The sequence below is a fragment of the Chionomys nivalis genome, chromosome 6 (genome assembly GCF_950005125.1).
Source record: "Chionomys nivalis chromosome 6, mChiNiv1.1, whole genome shotgun sequence".
Taxonomy (NCBI): domain Eukaryota; kingdom Metazoa; phylum Chordata; class Mammalia; order Rodentia; family Cricetidae; genus Chionomys; species Chionomys nivalis.
In genome coordinates this window covers 73,485,423-73,501,803 of record NC_080091.1, presented here as the reverse complement: position 1 = coordinate 73,501,803, position 16,381 = coordinate 73,485,423, and the positions used below count along the sequence as shown (strand labels likewise).

The window sequence follows — 16,381 nt, the reverse complement described above, 5'->3', positions numbered from 1 at the left end:
ATAGAAGTTAGAAGAGGACATCGGGTCCTTTTGAAGCTGGAGTGACAGGCTGTTGACAGCTGCCCACGGAAGGTTCTGGGAACCACACTTGGATACTCAGGAAGAGCAGCAAGCAGTCTTTTTTTTTTTTTTTTTTTTTAACTTTAAACAAAATTTTATTACACAAAGGTTGTCACATAGTTGGATACTTCTTTACTTTGTACAGTTACTCTCGCTCCACAGAAAGGCTGCTTCTGACCTCTCGTCTGGTGACAGCGCCACAGTCCTGACTGACAGAACAGGACTGCCCTCGGTCACTCAAGCTGAAAGCAGGACTCTGGTATATGGCTCTTGCACCCAGTATCAGGAATGTACAAATGTCTTTATTCAAAAATACAGAATAAATTATCTGTAGGCATGGACAATGACAGCAGTAAACCATTATATATTGTCAATGGGAACACTATAAGTCATGGTTATAGTGACCAGCCAGCCTTCTCTTCATTCTCTTCAGGGGACTTTTCAGAAGTTCTCTGTGAGGAGCCTGCTTTGAGCTTCCTGTCACAGTTCATTGATAAGGGAAAAGCGCTATGCTATTCTAGGAATTAGAACATGCCACTCCCATTCCGCCTCCCATTCCACTATCGCTCCCATTCCAGGGTCCTTCTCTTCTTTAGGAATTTCGATCACAACAGCTTCTGCTGTTGTTAGCAAGGAGGCCACCCCAGCAGTACCCAGTAAAGCAGTTCTTACGACTTTGGATCAGTGATTCCATTTTCCACCATGTTCACAGATTCCCCGAGCATCATACCCAACTTCCGAGGAACTCTGCAGAATCTTCTCAACTATCAAAGACCCTTCAACACCCGCATTCTTAGCAATAGTCATGGTGGGAATTTTGAGTGCTCTTTTAATAATTTCTATACGTATTTTCTGATCTTCATTACAAGGCTTTAGGGAATCCTAGGCTGGGATGCAGCAGAGCAGAGCACAGCCCCCTTCTAGAACAATGCCTTCTTGAGCCATTGCTACAGCCCCTCAGACTTCCAGTGGTGAGACAGAATAGAAAAATGGGGGAAACTTCATTTTTTCTTTGAATCCTGTAAGTCATCTCCTTTGAGCAGTGTGACTGAGCCCCAAAGCCTGATGTGAGGCTGTTCTGCTTGCCAGCCATATCTGGCTGTCTCCTTCCTCCCCGACCCTCCGCTTGCCTCCAGCTCCTCAGTAGCTCCAATGCCTTGGGGAAGGGACAGATACGAAGAGACCGGGTCTTCAGCAGGGGCACACAAGAGTCTGTATCCCTGCTAGAAACCAGAGTGGAACCTTCCTAAGCAGACACGTGCTTTCGTGTTCTCTCTCCTCCTCCTCCCTGCCTCTTCAAGGTTAAAGCATATGTGCGTATCATCTTTTAAAGTTGGGTTGCCCATTATTTCCGCTTAATGAACTTGTTACCTTTGATTCATCCTTGCTTATCTAAAATTCTTTTCTGTGATGGAATCAGAAAGCTGATTTTACCTGAATGCAGGTCCTCGGGCTCTCAGTGTCTGTGTTGATCGGTGTCTCTCCGCTACCAGACAGTTACTAGAAGATGTTTGGATCCAAAAGCCCAAATATTAATTAGCATGTTAGGAGATTTTCATAGACCATGTGTGTAAAAATTATTTCACTATCCAAGTCATCCCCAGTTTTCTGTCGACCTCTGACACTGGCTGGCAGTAGCTCAAGGTTGATGATGCGGTTGGAGATAGGCATTTTGGAGGCAGAACACACCCTCCTGCTGCAAGGCTCGTGAGCTGGCTGTATGGTCTCGGTCTCCCGAGGACAGTGATGTTGCCTCCAGGGGTTAGGGATGAGGGATCATGGGACTTTCTGATATTTCTACGTTAGCAGGATGATGCTCTTGCAACTTCTTCTACCTGTTAGTGAATGTAGTACCTAGGAGCAGGATGGGTAACCCTGCCTGACAAGACAATTGTGTAGCAGATTATTTACAAGGTCCCTAGTCACCTTTCCGTCTTGCCTTATGCTGTCCTCAGTCACTCTGGTTTGCTTTTGCTTTTTTATTTAGCAAATAATCCCGAGTCTGTTGCTTTGAGGCAGATATTCTTTTAAGCACATCTGCAATATTAGCTCATTGAACTCTCACACTGAGCCTATGGGAATCGGCACTGCTGTTATTCCCTTTTTACAGATGGGAGCGCCATGCAGGATGTGATCTTCTTTGCATAACTTGTTCATTCTGCTGGGGTTTCTCTTCCTGCTATCCCATGTCTGACCTAGGTGTCACAGTGTTTTAAAAGAGCATCTTTCTATTGTTCTGAGACAGGGTTAATCTGTATAGCCCTGCTGTCCCAAAACTCACTCTACAGACCAGCTGGCCTTGAACTCATGGAGATCCGCCTGCCTCTGCTTCCCAAGTGCTGGGATTAAAGGCATGAGCCACCTTACCTGGCCTTTGAGCATCTTTTTTTATATGCGCCCTTAGTGAATCATGCACTGATTTGTGTGTCAGTCTCTGCCACAGGGAAGCTGGAGTGGGCTACTTAGTTTTGTTATCTGTAAAATGGGTCTTACCGTGCAGGATAATGTGAGGCTTGAAGACTCCTGGCGAGCCTTTCTTAGTTTGTGATTTTTGTTTGTTGGTTTGTCGTTGTTCTTGACACCATTATTGACATTGGGGCAGATGTGGATTGAGAAACCAAGGAGAAAAGAGGGAAGGAAAACCAGGATGGCCCAAAGACAGAGTCAATTAAAGAAGAGAATGTTGACGCTCCCATGGCCAGAGAACAGAGGGAGACTAGCAAGTCTGCTGAGCTTGGTCATCGCTAATGTTTCTTGTGGTTGCCCCTAGGCAACTGTAGGGGTTGCAGGTTGCAAGTGGTCAGGGGAGTGGGTGGGAAGGAAGCGTAGGTTGAGCATTCAGTAGTTCTGCAAGAAGGAAGGGGAAGAATGAAGTGGTAGGCTGGCCAAGGCAGGTGCTGTTTTAGCTGTCTAGAGGCAGAAGCAAGTGCCTGGAGGAGAACAGCCCGGCAGCTTGGCAGCTTGTTCTCCGGGTAGCCCTGGCTGTCCTGGAACTAGCTGTGTAGAGGTTGACCTTGAACTTGAACCCTTAGGGAACTCCCTGCTCAACATCTCCACTGTCCACTCTGGGACTTGACTCCATGATCCTCCCACTCCTTGCAGCTGGGGCATCCTGGGGCCAGAGGGCTTTGGCAGCTGTAGAGGTCCAAAGGGACTGTGTTCAGCTTGAGTGAGCTATGGCACCATCACCCGTCAGGTGAGGAGACTAGACCTACCTACCCCACGGGATGCTGGGAGACAGGGCCAAAATGCATCTGTGAAATACCAGCTGCAGTCTTTCGGCAGCCATGAAACGGGGTTAGGAGGAGAGATAAGAGGCATGGAGGTGCAGGAAAGAGGGGCTGAGGGCCTGCCCCGAGTGGCTCTGCACCTCTCATGAAAGCTTGTCCCCGCAGGGAAAGGCAAGGCAGGGGGAAGGCCCTCCTGGCAGTGCTGGTGGCCTCTGGAGTAGATGCACAGGACCCGAGAGCGGCACTGAGGGCCCAGCTAGGTGTGGAGAGGGCAGGCGAGCTGTAGCCCAATTTCAAGGAAACAGGGATCGAACCGAAGACTGGTTAGAGTGTCTGGAGGTGAGGGAGAGAGGGAAAGATGCGGGGGGAGGGAGAAAGGAAAAAAGAACAAAGAGGGGAAGGTGGGGGTAAATAGTGAACCATTGACAGAATATATGTTCTAGTGTGACGACGGAAGTCACAAAATAATCCCACACCAGTTCAGAATTATGAATAATAAAAGGATTAGGCAGCTGTGACCCCCCCCACACATACACACACTATGTAGCCCTGGCTGTCCCGGGACTCACCCTGTAGACCAGGCTGGCCTTGAACTTCCCAAGTGCTGGGATTAAAGGCCCACGCCACTGTGTCCTGTAGTAGGACACAGTGCGTTCCGCCACCCAGCTAGCTTTATACCCGAAATAATTACACAGAAACTGTATTCTTTTATACACTGCCTGGCCCATTAGTTCCAGCCTCTTATTGGCTAATTTTTACATCTCGATTAACCCATTTCTAATAATCTGTGTAACACCACAAGGTGGCTTACCAGAAAAGATCTTAACCTGTCTCTATCTGGAGTGGGAGAATCATGGCGACTGCCTGACTCGGCTTTTTTTCTCCCAGAATTCTGTTCAGTCTACTCCGCCTACCTAATTTTCTGTCCTATTAAAGGGCCAAGGCAGTCTCTTTATTTAACCAATAAAATGAACACAAAACAGAAGACTCTCCCCCATCAGTGTCCGGATTGTGGAGTCTTCTCATTGAGCATGTGGTGTAGGTTCTTGGGCACAGCGTGGAGAGGACAGAACACGGCTGTGGCCAGAGGAGAGACCGCAGAGTGTCGGATGAAATGATTTTCTCTCTGACGTTTTAGTTTTCCCTTGTGTACATGGATTGAACCTCAGGCCTAGCACAGGCTGGGCAAGGGCTCTGCTGAGCTACCCTGGTCCTCTCCCTGCCTTTTCCTTTCGCTTTTTTGAAGATAGGTTACTCTTAGTTGCTCAGACTGGCCATCAACTTTCTGTATAGCCCCAGCAGGTCCTTGAACTTTTGATCCTCCTGCCTCAGCCATCTGAGTAGCTAGAATACAGGCCTGCGCCATCATGTCCATATTAAAGAAAATAATTTTCAGTGGCTGATCCCAGGGGTATCCAATTGTGTTCTTTCTTTCTCTTTATCCAAAAAAAGTAACGTTAGTCTTCAGAAGACTTCTTGTGTGCCGTGCTTCAGTTGTGTATTTGGGAGATGTTTTCTATCTGTATACTGTGTTTATTGTTAGTTTTTTATGCACCACATTCCTGGATCTTGGCACTTTTTTAAAATTCTTCCATGGAATGAATTTCCAGGTATGAGGTTAATGTGCTCCAGGGCGTGAGTGGGTCCTGACAGACTGCTGGCCTTCCTGCTGTGAGCAGGGAGACTGGGAAGTTGATAAGGAAGCCCAACTTCCCACACTAGAGTCTAGGCTGAGTTTTTATGTGTGTATGGTAGTTCACTTCCCATCAATGATCCTGAACTCTGTGCTGCTCCCAAGCGGGGAGGGGGCGGGCTCCATCCAGGATGAACACAGGAGGAAGTGCAGTTGGTTAGAATGTGTGTCAGTGACTCAGTAAACGGAGTTCTGTGGGTTTGGCTGTTAATTTTGCCTGTTCTTTTTTTTTTTTTTTTAAATGAGCACTATTGTCAAGAGGATGAACAAAAGCTGTATCTAGTAGGGAGGGCAGCAATGAAAGGGAGTCTAGGTCTCTGCCTCAGAGGTTTTTGGTTTCGATTTTTTTTAAGCAAGGACAGAACAAGTTCATCATTAGAAATGAAAGGATCTAATGGTGTTTATTATGGCTATCACAGTGTTAATATTTTGAATAATTTTTAACAGGTAAGGAAAATGTGATTTATATAATTGTGAAGGGAATTGTGTTGCGTGCGTGCGTGCGTGCGTGTCTGTGTGTGTGTGTGTAGGTCTGAAGATAGCCTCGTTTCTCACTAACTGTCCACCTTTTTTTTTCTTCCCATTGGCAGTCAGGGTAGGCTGGCTACCCACTGCACCTCGGGGATCCACCTCCTTAGTGTTGGGTTTACCAGCATCTGCCTGTGCCTGGCTATTTCCACATGGTTTCTGGGGCATCAAGCTCAAGTCTTGTGCTTGTAAGGCAAGCACTTTACCAACCGGGCTATCTTTGTGTAATCGTGCCTGCTCTGAAGCTGTAAATCTTCTGAATCAGTAATCTCATCATCAGATAGAATTATTAGATGGCTTTCTTATGTCCTGTGGCTGTGACACATCTCTTTTTCTCTTTTCACAGAAAAAATACAGGAAGGGATCCATTGATGTTTCCAAAATCAAGTGTGTGGAAATAGTGAAGAATGACGATGGTGTCATTCCTTGTCCAAATAAATACCCATTCCAGGTGAGCTGGCAGTCTGATAGCCGCTTGGTGCCCGCCTCTGTCCTGTTCCCATTCGACATTACAGGTTCCTGTCCTGGGTTGGCGGCTGATTTTTGGACTCCTTTGTCGTCTTCGTAGTCCTTGCCTCTCTTGGTTAACTGCTTGAGTCTTTGGCAGCCACTTTGTTTTTGTTTTGGCTGCTGCTGGCCATCATCCGTCCTGAGTCACTAAACCCCAGCTCTTTCCTGTGGGTCATTTGAACTGCAGAACGTAGAGGAGTGAACTCTGCAGCTCAACAAAGTCCTGTGAACTTGAGCAGTTGGAAGGTAGCAAGAACGATTTACTTTCGAACAGAAAAGCGATGAAAGGGCTTCTTTTGAGGAAAAAGGTAGTAGTAGCAGTGTGTGTTGCTAAAACAACACGGCAATCCCGTGCTCTACTCTGCTCACTTATGACCAAGGAAAGTGACGCCCACTGATCATAAGAGGCTTCAGGACCACATTTGTAAGTGAGAAAACAGCCAAGGATGCTCACTTTTTAGGAAGAAAAAAAAGCGAGTTCATTGAAAGAAGTGGATGGGAAATGAGTCTCAGATAAACTAGGTACAGGCTACAGGAGAACATGGTTGGGCTTGATGGGAGAGCGAGGATGGGCACTGTAGGCCTTGGTAATGGTGTCCTGAAGGGAGAGAGAGAGAGAGACTGACTTTGCAGTTCTACATAACAAAGTGGGTATCTGACTCTTACAGGTTTTCATGGGGCAGGCGTGGTGTGAATTGTGGTTTATACGCGGAAGGAGACTGGTACCCTAGAATCTCCCCAGACAACCAAACTGCCTGAGATGTCAAAATTAGATGCTTATTATTCAGATTAAGGGCAGTATGTTTAGAAATCTTTGTACAAATACAAATTAAGGTTAATCTGTACAATACAGATTAAGCCAGAAGGCATCTGTAAAGTGTTTAGACCAAATTAGGGAGTCATTAAATTAATACATTAAACAAATTATTATTTTAACAACAGTGTAGATTTTGAGGTGGTCCAGGCCGAAGCTTTTCTTTGCAGATATGTCTGCCAATTCAGGATAACTTTCCTGGGGTGCTAAAATTCATTATTTAGTTCAGAGCTGAAAGCAGACAAAGCTGGTTAAGGTGTGAAAACCATGGAGCAAATAAGAAAACATCTCTTCACATCTCTGTTAGTAAGTATCTTTGGTATGGCCTCTCACGTTCTGTCTTATAATACAGTTCTACAGGTATCTTAGAAGTAGGCTCATGTTTAATGCATTTTGTGTCCTGGATAGTTGCACCAAAATGTAGGTGTTGAAATGAATTGGGAAGGGTTTATCTATTAAACTTGGCCAGGGACAGCTGTGACCATTGAGGTAGTGGTTTACTTTTTCAGTTCAATGGGTACTAGCCTGGTAAAGGGAGGTATTTATAATAGAATACATTATGTTTTAGTCAGGGTACTTCTGCTTCGTGACTGATTATTAGGGATAATGTCAGAGAGCAGTGGCAGGTGTCCTAGGTTAATTTCCAAGGCTCATTATTAATATAAAAATACAAAATAAGGACATCTTGAAATTTGCAGGCAAATGGATAGATCTAGAAAAAAATAAATTGAATAAGGTAACCCAGACCCAGAGAGACAAATATAATATGTATTCACTCATAAGTGACTTTTAGACATAACACACACACACACACACAAATCCCACAATCCTTTGTAAAACACACACCCCACTTGATGTTGAAATTAAGAATTATACATGTTTTTGTAAGTAAGGAAACTAGCTTTCTGAAGGAATGGGTTTGTTTTCAGCCATTCAGGAATCATGTATTGATGCCTGCAGTATCAAGGGCTCTGCTAGATGGAAGTGCTGGGTAGATGGAAGTTTCTGTCCCGGTTCAGTCCCAAAGAAACACACAGAGGCTTATATTAATTATAAACTATTTGGCCTGTTAGTTCAGGCTTGTTATTAACTAGCTTTTATAAGTTAAATTAACCCATAATCCTTATATGTGTTTAGCCATGTGGCTTTTGGTACCTTTTCTTAGTAAGGCATTCTTATCTTGCTTCCTCTGCTTCCGCCTGGTGACTGTGTCTCCACCTTTCTTTTTCCCAGAATTCTCCTAGTCTGGTTGCCCTTTCTATACTTCCTGCCAGGCTACTGGCCAATCAGCATTTTATTAAACCAATACGAATAACAAATCTTTACAGTGTACATTATCCCACAGCATTTCCATTTTTTCTTTTCAAAACAAGACCCTGAATCTAATCTCCTTTGTTTAGGTTTTTTCCTGACCATTATCCATAACAACATGTAACCAACACACCGAAGACAAACATCCATAACCCATTTTTTGGGGGGGAATGTGGGTGTAGTTTTCTAGGCTACTTTCTGCTGATTGGGAGTAAAATTTAGGATTATGGTCAAGTCCTGACTGGAGCATTCTGTGAGACCAGATCATCTCAGCCAGCAGCCTTAAAGCTGTTCTGGATATAGAACTCAGAAGAACCTGCAGCAGTGCTGTGTCTAAGTATTGTCACTGGTTTCATCTTTTCTTTTTTCTAGGTTGTTCATGATGCTAACACACTTTATATTTTTGCACCTAGTCCACAAAGCAGGGACCGATGGGTGAAGAAGTTAAAAGAAGGTAAAAACCCATGCATTCTCTATAATTTGAGGAAATTACAAAAATCAGACATATTACTAATATAGCTCTTGTATTTGTAATTAATGATAATGAGTGTCTCTCCAAGGACAGTCAGGCATGCTAAGTGGTAACACATTGAAGACAGTTTCCCATTAAGATCGTATTTCCTTCTAGTTGAATGCTTTTTATCTAGTAAAAGCATACTTCCATTTGTCACACAGTGTGGTTGAAGGTGATAGAGCATGGGTTTTTATAATAATTGAGGTTGTACTTCCTAAGAGATCGCCCATATCAAGCAGTGTTGTGGACGGAATCACAGTTTCATGGTGAAGACTTAAATGGACAGTTTGCCCCGCCCAGTGCTCTTTTCTTTGATGGGACACAGTGGTAGTAGCTTTGGTCCACCGTGAAGTAGTAGTGATTGACTTCTCCTCACATGAGTGTTTCACCAGTAAAAGGGGACACAGAGAGAAAGCCATGTCGCTTTTCTGAATGCCGAATATATAAGATCACAATGGCATTCTCATAATATACGTGTTGGTCAAGGAAGAAGTCGGACGGACAGTTAGTTACTCAGAGGACTTTAGTTTGTGTTACTTCACTAACCATTCATGTGTCTGTGCATTATAGAAATAAAGAACAACAACAATATTATGATTAAATATCATCCTAAATTTTGGGCAGACGGAAGTTACCAGTGTTGCAGGCAGACAGAAAAACTGGCGCCCGGATGTGAAAAATACAATCTTTTTGAGAGCAGTAAGTATTCGTCTGGTTCTTTAGTTGTGGTGTACTCAGAATGAGCATCCTTCTGGTATTGGGAGAAGTGATGGGGTTTGGATTCCGACCAAGTAGAGCACAGTGCTTAGAAAAGTGCAAATGCAAGGTAAGTGCAGCATCTTAGAGTGATTGTGTTTCTTAGCAGGGGGCCTTGTGTAGGCGAGGTCTCTCTGGGGAGCTCTGATCACAACAGGGAGGCCTGTTAAAATTAATCTGTTGAAAGTGTGGACCACAGGTAGCAGTGCACGCCTATAATCCCAGACTCAGATTCAGGGCAGGAGGTTAATTTCTTACTCAGGACCCTTATAAACCCTAGTCCTGAGCGAAAACCAGACACCAAAAGCTACAAGTGCTGAGGAGGATAGGACAGCCCATGCTGTCACCCTGCATTGTGACTACCATGTGAATCGGCATCAGTGCAACTTCTGGGGACAGGGAGAATGGCCATTTGTCGGGGTTGTTGCCGTGGGCAGGGACAGTTCTGATTCTGAGTTCCTCCACTCTGAATCTTTCGGGGTAGTAATCCTGACATTAACTTAGCCCTTAGCAAGCAAGACCCCAGCTTCCAGGCTGCAGTTAGTGCTTATCTGCATTAAGTCTACCCTGTCTCGCTGGAGAAATGGCTGAGAAGTTAGTTAGTTAAAGCTAATACTTTATTTGTATCTCATGTAGTCAAGCAGAGGCAAGCCGCTGGCCCAGAGATGGCAGGCGGGGCTCCGCAGTGGCGTTGCAGGTGGCTGTAGAGGCTCAGATTCTAACTCTGCTGCCGCTCTTGCTCCTTTAGCAACCGAGTGGGGGAAGGATCCAGACTGCCCACAGAAAGTTTTGGGTTTTTATTTTTTAAATAGTGACAGGGTCTAAAAATGGCCCACTCTTTTGATTAGGACATCATCCGTGTCCACCATCTGGCTGACCATGTATCACACCAAACTCAAGATCTGTAGGGGGAAAGGCTGACAGACTGGTACATTTCTCAGTGCTCACCTTATCCACAGACGATCTGTCCAAGACTCCCAGGGTCTAGGCCATTCTGAACCTAGTATATACTGTTTCCCGATACATATATACAGATGTACCTCCATAAAATATAATTTATAATTTGACACAGTAAGAGATTAGCTATAACACCTACCAGTGAAATAAAATGACTCTAATAACATATAAGAGTGAGTATGCAGAATTTCTCTTTGTGTTGCAGATTTTAACGACATCAGCGTATTCTTGTTGTTTTTTCTTTCCTTATTAAGTTAAGACCTTTCAGCTTTTCAGATTAAGGGTCCACTTTTCGGCTTCTCTTTGGTGCATCCGAGTGACGGCATTGCTATTCTTGCAATGGGGTCGCCACTCAGTTAAAAACGGTTGATGTGCTGTGATAACTACCAGAGTTGATGTGAGAGCTGAGATCGTAAAGCGACAGTGGATGCAGTGTGGACCTGCTGCCCGAAGGGATGACTCCTCCTGGGAGGGTGTGAGGCAGACAATGAGAGATTTTTATCAGTTCCCGAAAGCGTGTACAAATGACAGCTGGTGAATTGCTCCATTTGGTATTTTCACACTGTGGTTCACGGGTGCAGCTCAGATTGCGGGAAGTGAAGCCATAGAGAAGGGAGCGCTACTGTAACCTAATGTATGCGTTTATTCTTCTGTCTTTCTGTGATGGTAAAGATCAAACCCAGGGCCTCCCGCCGCTAAACACTCACTCTGCCAGACCCCAGCTCCAGTTTAGATTTTGATCCTAAGAACAAGGAAGAGCCAGGACAATGTAGTCTGGAGAGCGCTGAGATTATGTTAGTGTATGTTGGGAGTTGGGCGCAGTGGTCCCTGGCCCGGTGCTCATTCTCCACCACCAGTATCTTCTCCATCAATTATTGTGGGATACCTTAGTGATCGACATTTATTGTTTTTCAGGTATAAGAAAAGCCCTGCCCCCAGCACCAGAAACAAAGAAGGTGAGTGGTCTCCGCCTTCATAGGTCAAGTCTCTAAGTTCCCTGCTCTTTCAAGCCTGTGGGCTTTAGGAGGGTTTGTGGTTGACTGTGCAGCCATGCGATACTGCTTCCTCCTGCTCTCGCCTTAGAAGCAGATGCGTTAGAGCTCATTGAGTAGTTCCTGATGTCAAGACTATCCATTTAGTTCTTTAGCTTTTCTAGTTGGGGCCCTGTTACCGTCTGGTATTTGGCTTCAGGAGTCATTTGAGAGATGTGACCTTTTAAAGGACTGCTTCTATCTTAAGAACATGAAACAATGATGCAGTGGATTTAGTGATTTAGTGATATGCCTGTGGAGTGGACTACTGTGGAATAACATGTAATTCAGACCCCATCAGCATCTTAGCTAGTAAGACCTGTGGGTAGGTTACTAAGCTTTGGGTGGGTTAGTTCTGCGGTAGCTTAGGACTTACTATATAGTAAATACTTTACTTCATGGTAGCGTTGTTAAGAATAAATGAGGAAACATGTTAGGTCCTAAGCATGTGCTTTCTGCACCGAAAGCATAAAGGAGTGGACATGGCTCTGAGTGGGAGACCATTGAAGGCTCCATGATGCACTGTTCTCCAACACCCCTGGTTCTAAGTCTACCGAGTACTTATTCACGGGCTGTCATTGCCTCCTCCTCTGGAAAACTATCCCTGACCTGAAAACACACAAGCAATTCTCAAACAAAACCCTTATAACCCTCAAGGCAGGCCTTGCCCCTCCCTTGACTCTCAAACTCTTAAAAAAAAAGTCCAACACCACGAACATTGTCATGGGAGGGCTCCCAGGTTTCACTAGGCGGTTAGACTAGACGTGAGGCTTTACTCTACGGTGATGTGGGAGTCCCTTAGGATTTTACTGCTGCGCCTCGTGGCCAATGTCAAACAGAAGCTGAACTTGCCAATGTTATCTTCTCTGCACAGAGAAGGCCTCCTCCACCAATTCCCCCAGAAGAAGAAAATACCGAAGAAATTGTTGTAGCGATGTATGATTTCCAAGCAACCGAAGCACATGACCTCAGGCTAGAGAGAGGCCAAGAGTATATCATACTGGAAAAGAATGACCCCCATTGGTGGAGAGCAAGAGATAAGTATGGGTGAGTGTTTCCGTTGTGCGTGACTCTCAGTGGATGCCAGTGGCGGGCTGAGTGACGCATGTGCGCACTGTCATGGACTACGGCGGACTAGCCCAGTTGGCCACAAATTCAAGTAAACTGGGAATGAAGCACCTTGTGACATATTTTAAAGTGTTTAAATTTATTTTTGTTATTGGTGGTGTACATGTGTGTGAGCGCGTGTGTGTATGCCCGTGTGTGTGCGTTCCTGTCTGCTGAGGTGGGGTCGGAGAGTAACTTTGTGGAGTCAGTTCTCTCTGTCAGCCTTTACATGGGTTTTGGGGATCAAGCTCAGGTTGTTTGTTTGAGTGGCTTTTGCCTTTCCCCACAGAACCATCTCACCAGCCCTGAAGTGTATCCTCACTGACCATTCAAGAAGTGCCAATTAATCAGTTACTTCCTTCCAGGGGTTAGAATACATTATACTTAGTTCTCATATGCCGATCATTTAACCTTGGCAGAAACGACTTTTTTTATTTTACCTGCAGTAAAAAACCATTCCATCTTCCATTTTTCCCTCTTTCCTTCCTTTCCCTTCCCTCCCTTCCTTTCCCTTTCTCCCTTCTTTTCTTCCTCCTTCCCCTCTCTTTCTCTTCTCCCCCATTCTTTATATGTATATTCTGGGATCAAATCCAAGACTCACACATGCTAGGTAAATGTTCTTATACTTAGGTAAAATTTCCCAAGAAAGTTTATTGCAATTTTCTTCTTCCATGTTCTCTCTCTCTCTCTCTCTCTCTCTCTCTCTCTCTCTCTTTCTCTCTCTCTCTCTCTCTCTCTTTCTCTGATTACTTACAGTATAATGGAACAACTTCTTATTTGACTGTTTCATTCTCTTTGTAAATGTGTATATAAGTATGCATGTGTATAAGGCACATGTATATGTATATGCAGCAAGCATTTTTGTACAGATAATTTAGGGCTTAAGGGAAGTGACCTTGGTGTGTGCCTCCACACCTGACTTGGATATGTCTCCTGTGTCTTTTTTGTTTTGTTTTACAATAGTCCTTTCTTCTTTTCGTTTTTGATCTGATGAGACCAGCTTATTTACCTTATAAAGTGAACCATCATCTATATTAAGTATACTCTCCTCATCTTGGAATGTCTGGCATACCTCCATGTCATCTTATTTTTTGTAATCTGGTGGTTGGAGCTAGACGCTTGATCATGGGAAAGATGATCTCCAGCTGCCATGTTGTAAATGGTGCCAAGGATGCTCAGGGTTCAGAAGCTGTCCTTACTGACACCTCCTAAAGCTCCCATGTTGTATCCCCTCTTGACATTAGCATCTGCGAGTGGTTGCTACTTAGACCCATTCTTGCCTTAGCGATTAGAAAGCGGTGCCTTTTCTAACTCTGCCATCACCTGTAGCTGTTACTAATTCTCTAAGGAACCGGCTCCTAATTGAGCGCATTTAGTTCTTCCATGAAAGGCTGCTACAGCTAATCCTAAATGCTCACCATTTTTCAGAATGACTTGGTGACTGAAGTGACATTGGTAAACGGCGGTTTTCCTTAGTGTTGTCAATGCTTTTGTGTTAGGTTTCAATCCATAGGAGTATTCCGTTCGCTTGAGTTGAGGACCTGATTGCGTTTTCTTTGCTTTCTGGTTCAGTAACACAATTCAAGTTCACCTTGTATTTTTCCTCATCAGACCTGTAGTTTGACATTTCATCTAAGGAATTCTGCTTCTGTTTGGTCAGAAACTGTTTTACAGATAACAGGTGGAATTCTGGGATTCTATTTGTTGGTGTATTGTCATTGCTGAGAAAAGCACACGTGCATGGGCATGCATGCGTGTGTGTGTGTGTGTGTGTGTGTGTGTGTGTGTGATGCGTGTATGTGAGTAGGTGGGCCAGAATGGTTGCACACATGTGTATGATGAGCTTTTACTAAAGGTTCAGTACCAAATAAAAGATTATAAAGTATCTAGTTTTTTTTAAATTCTACATGGGCATTGTGGCTCCTACCAACATAGAGGTGTTTCTTAAACCATAGTGTAGTGTACAGAGGAGTCACTGGGGAGAAAATAGACAGCTCCTTTGTACCACATAGGCCTTCTCAACTCAGATCTCTGGAGAATTTTCTTTTTAACAAGTTCCTCATGGTGCCAATGCAGAGGGCATGGACCACCCCTTGTGATGCTGTCCTGAAGAGCTTGCTGAGGTAGTAGAGCGGCAGGTAACTCCATCCAACACAGAATTTTGTGATGCATGAGTTTCTTTAAGACATGCCAAGAAATGATAAAGTCTTGACCAGCATCATTGAATATTGGAAAGACCTAGAGTTCAAGTTCACACCTGATGCTGACTGATTTTGCAGGACACGAGAGAGCGTCTTAATCTAGGTTTGGTTTCCCCATGAGAAAATGGGTATAATAATGTCTGTACAGCTATAATCTTTGTGATAATCAAATATGGACTTACATTATAAGGAATCGTACAATGTAGATATATTGAATTGTTGGGATAGCTGGGTTTAGGTAATGTGCTTTAGAAAATCAGTTACCTTTCCTTATACAAAAATTGAAGTCATTTCTGTTTGTTTTCTCATCTTAATTCTAGGAGTGAAGGATATATCCCAAGTAATTATGTCACAGAAAAGAAATCAAACAACTTAGATCAATATGAGTAAGTAGTCATTTGCTTTATAAGTGCGCATGGCCAGAAACTATTGTTTTTCTAATTATGTAAGACGTTTTGATGATTACGGAATAGCATTAATGTCTTTAGAAGGTGCCAGAATAGCCTTAATTCTGCTGTTTGACTTAGTGAAAACTCAAGACTCATCTCTACATGGCTTTTCCTTGAGTATATTGTGTGTGAATGGCATGATATAAGCAAACACAGCTGAACTGCATTTGAACATTCACAGCTCAGCTGAATTTGAAATAAACATCATTGGCTATTCATTCAAGGTAAGGGAGCAACATTTCCCAGAGGGGCCTTTAAAAATGTTTCACTGTTTCTTTTTTTCAGATGGAAACAACAGTCTATTATGATTATAGCTTTTTAAAACTTTGAAAATAGGAAATAATATTATTAAGAAAATATTATGAACAAGAGTTGACCTCTGTTAACATTAATATTTTTCTTTTCTTTTTCCACTCAACAGTGAGTGCATTATGTGTTCATTTTTCTTCCTGCCATTAAGTGGTCTTTGAAAATATTTTCATAGCTGCAGTATAGCTCATTCAATCATAAATTTGTAAAACATTTGCTGAGTTCTTAGCATTGTCCTAGTGTTGGGCGAGGCCCAAGGGCTACAACCAGTATATGGACTCATAATAATTAACATGTTTGGGTTTTTTTTTTTTTTTTTTTTTTTAAATTTTGGAGACAGGTTTTCTCCATAGTTTTTGGTTCCTGTCCTGGAACTAGCTCTTGTAGACCAGGCTGGCCTCGAACTCACAGAGATCCGCCTGCCTCTGCCTCCCGAGTGCTGGGGTTAAAGGCGTGCGCCACCACCGCCTGGCTAACATGTTTGTTTTACTATCTGGAAGTTATTGGGTTATTTCAGGTATCCATGCAATAGTAAAATAATTGTGGAAGCCTCTCTTCACTGTCTTCAATCATCTCTCAAAAGTCCACATCCTGGAAAGTATGCATGTGTGAACTTTGTTGCGTCTCCTGATGCATGCTGTCTGACCACTTCACAGAAAAGCTGTACTTTCTGTGCCCATGGGCAGTGCGTGGCCAGATTTTAATGCATGACCCATGGATGTCAATCCCTTTGTGGTCCTCCTGAGGTAGGATGTGAATAGACATTCACTTCCTTAAAGCAACAAGCTGTTGCTCTGCCATCTCACTGTGACCGCATGAGCATACCTCAAAATCTGGAAGAAGACCAACCGGGTCTAAAGGTCTCAACATCATCCCTTAAAGTGACAGTAGAAGTGGAAATATAGATGATG

The 16,381-nt window shown here is 43.8% G+C and overlaps 1 protein-coding gene across 1 annotated transcript in view; it reads left to right on the top strand.

The window, feature by feature from the left end:
• Window positions 1-16,381, top strand: part of Tec (tec protein tyrosine kinase) — a 105,138-nt gene that overhangs the window by 67,660 nt on the left and 21,097 nt on the right. Inside the window, exons 4-9 of the mRNA XM_057771684.1 lie at window positions 5,858-5,962; window positions 8,519-8,600; window positions 9,231-9,359; window positions 11,289-11,329; window positions 12,279-12,451; window positions 15,033-15,098. Coding sequence (XP_057627667.1) covers window positions 5,858-5,962; window positions 8,519-8,600; window positions 9,231-9,359; window positions 11,289-11,329; window positions 12,279-12,451; window positions 15,033-15,098 — 596 coding nt within the window. The remainder of the gene's footprint in view (window positions 1-5,857; window positions 5,963-8,518; window positions 8,601-9,230; window positions 9,360-11,288; window positions 11,330-12,278; window positions 12,452-15,032; window positions 15,099-16,381) is intronic.